General features: G+C 33.0%; 1 protein-coding gene across 1 annotated transcript; it reads left to right on the plus strand.

Moving 5' to 3' along the window:
* The first annotated feature begins 1,497 nt into the window (after positions 1–1,497).
* Positions 1,498–10,091, plus strand: LOC111642176 (NACHT and WD repeat domain-containing protein 2-like). Its single transcript, XM_023388464.1, has 7 exons — positions 1,498–1,624; positions 1,857–1,945; positions 2,182–2,298; positions 2,370–2,573; positions 2,808–2,952; positions 4,900–5,125; positions 5,410–10,091. The coding sequence occupies exons 1-7, from the start codon at positions 1,522–1,524 to the stop codon at positions 9,458–9,460; spliced, it is 4,935 nt and encodes a 1,644-aa protein (XP_023244232.1). The 5' UTR covers positions 1,498–1,521; the 3' UTR covers positions 9,461–10,091.
* Positions 10,092–10,840: the final 749 nt, after the last annotated feature.

The following is a 10,840-nucleotide window of genomic DNA, read 5'->3' on the forward strand; positions in this document are numbered from 1 at the left end:
CTTTAAAAAAATTTTTTTTTTCAATCCAAACAATTTGAATTTATTCCTAATAATTCCCAATAAATTACATTTTTGTAATAAATTACAAGGAAATTTTTAAAACAAAATATGAATTTTTCTTTCAAAAAATCCCTATCGTGGAGGGAAATTATACTACTCGATAACTCGTTACGTAGATTTCGTGAGTAAAATACAGAAATATTTTATAAGCATAAAGTTCTTACGTTCGATACGTGTATTTTATAGCAGATGCAATTGTTAAAAATTTACGATTTCCTTTCCGAAAAACGCAAAAGGAAACATTAATATTTAATAATACAAATCTTTATCAGAAACAAATGTTCAAGTCGTAATGACCGTTGAAATACTGCCCGAAATTTCCCTAATTTATACTAATTTTTTCCCTTGTTTAAACAGATGGAATAACATGCTAATTTCGTGCTAATATTTCTCAAACCTGTATAAAAAAATTAAATTAAAATTTTAATTAATTTATTTAAATATTTTTTATTGGGTTTTTTTTTTCCTGTTATAAAAAGGAAAAATATCAGTCTTATTCCCTTAATTTATTCAAATAATTACATAAAATGTACTTCCATTAAGTTAATGGCCAAATTAGAATTCGTTTTTATAACACGTGAAATTTTCCTAAAATAAGCATGTTTAACTTTTCCCCATTAAAAACTTTTTATAAACTCTTATAGGGAAATTTCCTTAAGTGTCTTCAAATATATGAAATTATTTCTATGTTTTTAATTAATTTCAAGAATTGTTTTGCATATTATAATTTGGTAAATTGCGTTTAAGGAATTATCGTTAAACGTGGAAAAATTTCCGTAAAAATTGCTTAATTTATTGATATTTAGGGATTTTTCAGTCGTTGAAAAAATATTTAAAATTTCTCTTCAAGTTTTCGAAGGTGGCCGTTGTTTGGAGGTTATTTTGTATTCATATTCGTTAAATGAAAAACTGTTTACGAAAAATAACCGCAGTTATTACAGATTCAACTGTATTTTATCAACTTAAATAAGAAAAAGTTTAAGAAATTATTTTTAAAAAATTCTTTGTATCTCTATAATTATTTACGTTTTTAATTTTAGGGAAATTTCAGTGATGACTTTAGAAAAAATTCGTTAAATGAAACGATTTTTTTCCGTAAAAAATTCGAAAAATTCCCTTGATTTTAAAGATAATTTAACTTAACTAAATAATTTTTAGGGGAGTAAAAATTCTTGAACGACAAATTTATATACAAGAGCGATAACAATCTGTCGATGACGCATTTATGTAACTGTGGCATGGTAAATTTAAAGAAAAATATTTGTTTTAAAGGACCAAAAAAGCACTCGATACGTCCCGATCTCCACTATTCGGTATACCGGCTTACATATATTCTAAGCGTGTTATTGTCGTCCTGACAACAGATATTGGATTCAATCACGTGACCCGAAGGAACGTATATATCGAGAGCGTATAATTGACATCTGTATACTCTCTATACTACATCTATACCCTTAAGACATGGACGACAAATCCGTAGACCGGATATTTATGGGGTCTTTAGTCAATATGCCACCCGTCAGTTCGAAAATCGTTAGGATATTCACCAGTTCGACTTTCACAGGTATGGTAATTGGCGTAAGAGCATCGTCTTAGATAATATTTGCATAAGTTAGGCGCGAAGATGGCATCATTTTACACATTGCAAGTATATTGTATTTTATACAGGAGCATGTTACGCGCTTAATTTAAGAATTTATTATCAAATTGTTATGTGGGAAGGTTATAAACGATAATACAAATTCAATAAGTTGCGTGTGCATGACTATAAACAATTTATATACGTTTGTATATAGATATGTCACTGGAACGTAATCACTTAATGGAAGATGTTTACCCAAAAATTAAGGAATTCTGTAGAGAAAAACATGGACTGGAATTTCAAGTAAGTATATATATATATAAATTATATCTAAAAATATATTTCTGTAGGGCATTCAATAAGCATTAACTGGAGAAGGGTGTTAATGGATCACGACACGTGACGTTCGTTTAATGCTGTATTTTAAAATGGCAGTCAATTATTTTATAAAAATAAAAATAAAGTAAGAGAAGTGTACGCTGAAAAGGACGAAGGTAAGAATAAAAATTTATTATTTTTTTCTTTATGAATTTTTAAAGGTGGTAGATATGAGGTGGGGTGTAAGAGATGAAGCGACCGACGACCACATGACAACTGATTTATGTATGAGAGAAATCCAAAACTGCCAAAGATTATCCATGGGACCTAATTTTGTGGTAATTATAATTACTTTCCTAATTAAGGAAATTATAAAATACCCATAATTAATTAAAATTAAAATTTTCAGGTTTTCCTGGGACAAAAATATGGCTATAGACCGATTCCCACTATCATCGATGGTAGCGAATTTCGTCAAATTGTGGATGCTCTGACCGTTATGGGTTACGATAATACGTTGCTGAGCACGTGGTATCAGGAGGATACAAATGCCATCCCTTCTGTTTTCGTTCTACAACCGATAAGCTCCATCTTACCGAACTTCAATAACAAGGTAAGCCACGTGGAAATTAATTTAGGAAAAGAAAATAACTCTACAAAAATCCATTAATTCTCACGTAATTTGTACATTAATAACTCACTCATCGATGACAAATTTCACGAGAGTTTTGCGTGCAATTTCATTTTGTTATCCTGTTAATAATGAGGTATCGATTAATAAAACAGTCATTTTCTTGTGTATAACAAAAGGAGTTTAAATAGTTTAATTTAATTTTTTTTTTTTAAGAGAATGCCACAACTGCAAGCTCAAGATCAGTCGACTTGGTGGACAACTCTGGAAAATCTCCAAAAATTTCTTCGAATTGCGGCTCAGGCTTTGTACGAAACTAAGAAAATGGATAAGGATGCAATGCATAATTACATGATGTCAGGTATTATATTCGACAATAGTTTTATCAGTTTTCTAGCTTTGAACCTTTTACGTTCGATAAACAAATATGAACTTAAACTACAGGGTGTCCCAAAAATCAGTTAACTATTATAAAAACGAACTTCCTGTATTATTTAAAAATGTAAATACTTACTTATACGTTTGTTTAAAACCACGTTTAACACTAGTTTTGTACGAGAAGAACATCTTTACAATTCATATTCATAGGTATATCTGAAATATAAGAAATAAAATATGGTTAACTGACTTAAGCGCCATCCTGTATTACATAAAATAATTTAATTTACATTCTTTAAAATATGTAAAAATAAATAAATCCACAGATCTGACTGTTTATTTTATTTTATTGACCTGTATTTATCCAGTAGAAATGAAATTTAAAAATACATTTATTAAAATTGAGTGTATAATAATTACAATGCAGTAGAGTTACGTGTATATTGTGTAAAATTATGGTAAATTTCATCACAATGTCTACATTTATTTAAATATAGTCAGATCAGTGTTAATAGCATTCTCAGCATTAGTGCTGAGTATATATAGGATGTTTATAAATGAATGGTGCGGTTTTAAAAATTAATAATAAATCTATATTTATTATCTTATATGGGCAAACCTTACAGCATAAGCAGCGGCAACTGTCCAAGTTTTTTATGCGCTATCCGCTCTTCGTTTGTCATGCTTAATCGTGTTCTTCACCAACGTTGGATTGGACGCGGTGCAACAGTAGACAACAACCTGCTCCCCTAGCCACCCCGTTCGCCAGATTTAACAACCTGCGATTTATTTTTTGTGGGGTTTGTTAAAGACCAAGTTTATGTACCGTCAATGCCCTTGTCCCTTGAGGAACTGTGTGATCGGATAAAGCATGCACTGCAGACCATCACGGAGGACATGCTACACAGCGTATGGGAAGAATTTGATTACCGTGTCGTGTGACCATGGGTACACATATTGTTGGACAGTTGCCGCTGCTTATGCTGTAAGGTTTGCCCATATAAGATAATAAATAGATTTATTATTAATTTTTAAAATCGCACCATTCATTTATAAACACCCTGTATTATCTGTATTATCTAATAAGTCCCCTATATAGTATTCCAGCGCAAGAACTAGAGCATATAATGGAATATATATACTAGAACACTATTCTATTAATAGTATATAGCTAATGGAACGATGTTCTAGTATATACAGTCTATTATATGTTCTAGTTCTAGAGCTGTAATAGTGTTCCAGTATATAACTACAATCTTTAGCTGTAGCTACATATTGGAGGAGTGTTCCGGTATATTCCAGCACTATGCTCCTGTATATACATTCCAGTATATGTCCCATGTAAAAACTATTTATAAGGCTCGCATAAAGTTACACGTATGCAACCAGGGGCGGATCTAGGATTTTCGGGGACTAGGGCTTATTGAAGTCCAATGGGACCGCCTTTTTTTAATATAAATAATACTATAAATTATCATAATTATGATATTATTACTATTAACTATTTTTTACTATACTATTTCATTGTTGATGAAAAAGTATTAAAAATTTACGATAATAATTCAATTTTTGTGACCCGCCCTTGACACTTGGGGGCCCAGAGCTTAAGCCCTATTAGTCCCTATGCAGATCCACCCCTATATGCAACATACATATTTGAAAATTATAATGTTTCTTGTCAATGTCCCTAAATGCAGGTATCCCACTCCCTGCACTAGTAAGACCACTATAATATTTCGGTATCACGTGATACGGGCTTAAGCTGTACTTTATAATTACCATATAAAATTTTGAATAAATATATTATTATTATTACTTAATAACGTAAGAAAATTAAAATTTTCTAATTTATTTATTATGAAAAAAATATGATTATGTATTATTAATTGATGAATAAAAAATAATTTAAATTTTATCTGTCGCCATCTAGTGACGGAAAGAGAAGTTATTAATGGTATCCTCAACGTAAAAGATACAAAAAATCATTGCCTTGCTTACGTACGCCATATAAATAATATAAATATGGGAAACTTGAGAGAAGCTTCTAAATTTATCGATGTTATCAATAAAAATATCGACGTGGAGGCTCAAAATTTGTTAAATAATCTTAGAGACGAAAGACTTGTAGAAAAGATAGAAAAGTCCAATTTTATGAAGTAGGTGGATGGCTTTCAGTAATTCGCTTGAAATATATATTATCTCAATTTCTATTGCATTAAATTCATTTAAAGTTTGTTAATTAATTTAAAAATCGAAGAATTATAATATTAAACATAGAATACTATTATTCTGCCATCTCGCGGGCATAAATATAATTAATTAAACGTCATACAGTATTTAAATTTTTAAATATTCATATGCGTTTATACTGTATTTACTAATAATTAATGTAATTTTATCCCCGGTGGATATAAATATTGATCTCTTTATTTTAAAACAGGTACACGGTGGAATGGAATGGGAAGGACGGATTAGATGACGAAACGCATGCTGATTACTTAAAACACTTTAAGTGCCATTTTTATAAATACATAACAAAGCTAGTTGATAGAGCTATGAGAAAAGAAGATTTATCCTCTCAAGGGCAGATTGTAACAGAGATATTACAACACTTGTATTCTTGCAAGAACACAGCAGAAGTTTTTCAAGGAAGAGAAGAGGAGTTGCAATATATAAAAGACTACATTACGAACACCTGCAATAGGCCTTTGGTGCTTCACGGCGATGGAGGAAGCGGAAAAACATCCCTTCTAGCCAAAGCTGCTAGTATGGTGCCAACGTGGTGCCAAAATCAGAAAGCCATACAGATTATACGTTTCTTGGGCACGACACCCGACTCTTCCTCGGTGGTGCCCATGTTGGCTAGCATATGCCAACAGATCTGTTACAATTATTTAATTCCTTTGACTGAAGTCCCCGATGAACATATACCTCTAATTGTATATTTTAAGCGTTTGTTGAGCCAAACTACCAAAGAACAGCCCCTGTACATATTTTTAGACTCGGTTGATCAATTGGCATCTGCAAACAATTCAAATAAATTGACATGGCTGCCGACGAGACTCCCTCCCAACGTCAAGCTTGTAGTATCGGCAGTATCAGAGGGAGAATGTAAAGATTTTGAGATTTTGTCGAAGATGATACAAGACACAAAATGTTTTCTTCGTGTGTTGCCCTTAAGTGAAGACGTAGCAACATATGTCATTAAGGTATGGTTGAAACGTGAAGGAAGAGGATTGAGTTCGTATCAGTGGAGCATCGTGCAGAGTGCAATATCAAAATGCACATTGCCTATTTTTGTAAAATTGGTTTATGCAGAGGTGATCAGATGGAAATCTTACACTAGGATCAGTAGTAACAGTTTAGCTTACACTGTAATGGATAGTATCATGAAATTATTTGATAGAATAGAAACACAGCATGGCAAATTGCTGGTCTTTCACGCATTAGCATATATTACAGCTTCTAGAAACGGATTGAGCGAATCAGAACTCGAAGATCTTATATCTTTGGACGACATCGTCTTGGACGATGTGTATCAATACCATTTACCACCTGTTAGAAGGATTCCTCCTCTGTTATGGACACGTATACGCAGAGATCTTCCAAATTACTTAACTGAGAGGGAGGCCGGTGGCATTTCTGTTATGAATTGGTACCACATACAATTCCGTCAGGCTGCCATCGAGCGTTATTTCAAAAATCAAAATACTGTTAACTACTTCCATTCCTCCATAGCCGATTACTTTTTGGGAAAATGGGGAGGAGGAAAGCCGAAACCGTTCACTTATACAGAAATGCAGAAACAAAGATTCAATCTTAAGGACAAATCGGGTGAAGCGGATCGTAAAGTACCCTTACAGCCTCTGTATTTTACGAGCAAGGACGGCAAGATACGTTATAATCTGAGAAAATTTGGAGAACTGCCGTATCATTTAGTTCGAAGTCAGAGGTTTGATGATATGTTTAATGAGGTTCTGTTTAATTATTCATGGCTACACAGTAAGTTAGCCAGTTGCCCATTGCAGTCTGTGTTATCAGATTTTGAAGATACCTGCAATAACATCTCTAACACAGCGGTTGTAAGAGAAATGAATCTTGTGGCCGATGCATTAAGATTAGGTGGCGCTGTACTTAGTCACTATCCCGACATGCTGGCTAGCCAGTTACTGGGTAGATTGCTACCTTTAAAAAACTCTTATAAACTTATACAATGTTTGTTAAACGAGTGCGATCACTTGGGACCCGAACATTGCGCTTTGCTTCCATCGTACCATTGTTTGCATACTCCAGGAGGCCCATTGAAGTACTCATTGGAAGGCCAGCAATTTGCAGTTTTTGGCTTTGTTCTGACTTCGGATAAGAGATACATCCTATCCGTCTCAAACAGATTTATTATGTGGGATCTATCGACCGGAGAAATTACTCGAGATATCAATCCTGATATACCAGGAATCATGCAAACTCTAGTATTAACAGAAGACGACAGATTTGCCGCTTCGTATACTAATTACGACGATATTTTGATACTTAATCTACTTTCTGGAGATGTTTATAAACGAAGAATCGAGAGCGACGTAGAAAATTCTATAATAGGGCTCAGCATAACAAATTCGAGTGTTATCGCATGGAGTGAGAAAGCTTGGTTAGTTTTTAAACTCGAAACAAATGTTTTAGATGAAAAATACGTCTTGGATGATGAAAATTTAACTTTAATCAGCGTTTTATATGATAACTGCAGTGATTATCATCTACTTCTTAATAAGAAAGATGGCGAAACTCAATTATTAAGGAGTTTTATAAATGGTAAATATCTCAAAGATATACATTTCAATGGTGGATTAGTGTTCAGTGAGATTCGCCATTTTGTTTACTTGGTACAATCGAATATTATTGGAGGATATACAATTACCGGCTACGAACTGTGTAAAAATTCCGGGTGGTGTCAAGCTAAAGTGTTCTATAGTACACCCCAGAAGGTGCTTCAGTTAGATCTCGTTGGAAGAAACGAATGCATATGTGTAACCGTCTCTCTGGGATTTAGCATCTGGAATATAGAAAAAAAGAAAGAAGTATCGCTATCCCTCCCGAAAAACGTGAGAAACATATCAATTAAACCGTTGAAATCTCAAAGTTCTCTAGTTCTAACAAAGAACAAGATGTATGCCTTGGGTGGAGTTAGGAAATATCTGTACCTATGGGATATGGAAAGCGAAAGAATGGTCAAAACCATAGATGCTCATTTCGGGCGCATACTTGGCTTGAAGACACTCACAGTAGATGAAATGGATGCTGTTGTATCCTCTTCCATTGACAGAACGGTGAAAGTATGGAATATTAAGAATATTTTCGAGCAAGTTCACGTGATCGATAGAATGGAAAGCGCCATAGATGCAGTTTATTTGGTCGACGTTCATAATTTAGCCGTAACTGTAACAAGAAGTTGTATTGGAATATGGGCATTGACCACAGGAAAACTAATAACAAAGTTAGCCGACAGCTCTATTGGTGCCATTGTCACTCACGCAGCAGTCACTTCTAGTGGCAGATATATAATATGCGCGGAATCTGGAAACTGTTTAGTGTGGGACATGGAAATTGGGGAAGTGACAAAGAGGATACCTCATAAAAATATTCTGCAAATTCTTCTGGTTCAGGATTCTAAAATGTTGATACTCTCGCAAGAAAAGGAGAAGCAAATCCTGTGTACATATTTAAGTCTTCCAAGCTGCGAGGAGGAATACAGCTTTACCTACCAGTACACCATTTTTAGAAAAATGGTGGTGACCTGCAAAGGGGAGTATCTAGTATTTGTAAATACGGAAAAAGAAAGGGAATATATTACTGTATACAGTACTGAAACAGGAGTTTACCTCCATAAAATACCACTGAGATTACGCGCTCTTAAAGGTTTCACTGAATTAATTGCCATACCCAATAACAACGATCAAGTGGGTTTAATCGGGGGGTCTAAATCGTGCATTATTGACATAAAAGCGAAAAAGCTAGTAAGGATTTACAGTAAATGGAACGGATCTTGCACTAGAGATGGTAAATTAGGTTTACACTCTCCTTCTAAAGGCGGTTTGGAATTAGTAGAATTGAGAAAAGGGACGATCACCAAAGTGCTTCTTCCACAAATTTCCGAAGGTGTCTTCAACGTGGTAGCAAAATTTACAAGATCCGATCGTCACGTTATTTACTACCACAGTGGCAAGAGGACTATCAGTTTGTTTCGAGTTAAGGATGGGAAGATGATCGCCAATTACAGATTATCAGCGGAAGCTAATGCCATCACCAGCACACGAGACGGTTTATCTATAGTGGTGGGTGGTATCGATGGTAGTTTTGTGGTTTTATCGGTAGTAGACCCCGACATACCAGAGACTAAAACACGTTTGGCTTCTCTACCGAGCAGGACTGATGACAATAAAAGCCCTCTGAGCATTTACTGTAAGAACAACGGTAAAATATCTTTTAAATTTTATTGATAGAGGGAAGATTTTAACCATAGAGGATTGAAAAAGGAAATCCTTCTCCTGTTCATAAAGAAAGTTCTAAGAAGATCCTTCTCCCATTCCCGAAGGAAATTCTAGGAAGATCCTTCTTAACATATCAAAAATTACGTATTGAAGCCACTGGAGTTGAATTTTGTACATGGTGCCAAATTTATTACGCTCGTCCTGTATATTTTCTGTACGTCAAGTTGGATTTTTTTGTTCGATTGATGGTCAGTGATGTAATGTAACAGTACAAATCGATTAATCAACATCGAGAATGACGTCAGAACGTATTTTTAGATATAAAAATCTTTCTGAATTACCATCACTCTATCATATTGATTATTTAAATTAAGTGATGTTAATTATTGATCCGTAGCGTGGCTTTTGCTTTCTACAGCTTAAAAAAAAGGGGGATTAATATTCTTTGTTTGCCACTCTCTGTTAAAAAATAATTTTTAAGTACAAATACTTTTTATTTGTCTTCGTTTTTATATATTAAATTAAGAATATTTTGCAATTCATGGCATTTAAATTCGTGAATAATGTTTTATCTAGAAACCATAAAGAATATATTCTTGTATCAAATTTCATTACTATGCGTTGTAGGAACTTGAAAAATGTTTATAAAAATCCATAAATTTCAAATAAAATCGACAATTTTATAAAAATAAAACTTTCTTTTTTTGAAAATTTGTAAGATGCATTCGTCAATTCAAAAATAATAAATATAATTTTAATGTTTATCGTATTTTTTGCATTCTATTTCTCGCTCTTGGATAATTTTCTTCGTTGTTTATTAAGTTATCAACGAGAAATAAAGGAAAGAATCCTTTATTTCTTTATGATGCTATCAACAGGATGTAAACAATTCTTTCCTTTATCCTATTAACAATAAATAATTTTTTATTTTATAATATCAATAAGAAATAAAGGATTCTTTCCTACCAAGCAATGTTCTTTGTTCCTGTAGAAATTCATTAGTATTCCTGTAGTATCTAACGCGATAATATCTTTTGTTATATGATAATATTTTTGATTTTTTTTCTTTAGTTATGATGCAGCACAACTACTATTTAAACCACGTGCTTTCTATGTTGTTATGTGCAGAATTTGACTTTACGTCAATCATCTTTTATCGAAAAGTTTAATTAAAATTAATAATTTTTAATTAAAGAGTCACCTTTCTAAACGGGTCGAAGTGATTTTAAAGTCGTCTCCTTGATAATTTCCTCAACGATCTCAATGTGATGTCACTTGTTAAACTATAAAATAATCGAATAAAATAAATTTTTATATTAAAATCGTTTAAATTTCCTACTTAAGTAGCTAAAACGGTATTTATTTATAATTTTACAAATGAAATTTTAA

Source organism: Centruroides sculpturatus, unplaced genomic scaffold (genome assembly GCF_000671375.1).
Source record: "Centruroides sculpturatus isolate CEXI.00-Female unplaced genomic scaffold, Cexi_2.0 scaffold1338, whole genome shotgun sequence".
In the NCBI taxonomy this organism is placed as follows: Eukaryota; Metazoa; Arthropoda; class Arachnida; order Scorpiones; family Buthidae; genus Centruroides; species Centruroides sculpturatus.

Excerpts from the sequence above, each read along its gene's own strand:
- LOC111642176 (XM_023388464.1), top strand. The coding sequence starts at position 1,522 with ATGGACGACAAATCCGTAGACCGGATATTTATGGGGTCTTTAGTCAAT. Across the intron at positions 1,625-1,856 it reads CACCAGTTCGACTTTCACAG|ATATGTCACTGGAACGTAAT; the intron begins GTATGGTAATTG and ends GTTTGTATATAG. Across the intron at positions 2,299-2,369 it reads CCATGGGACCTAATTTTGTG|GTTTTCCTGGGACAAAAATA; the intron begins GTAATTATAATT and ends TAAAATTTTCAG.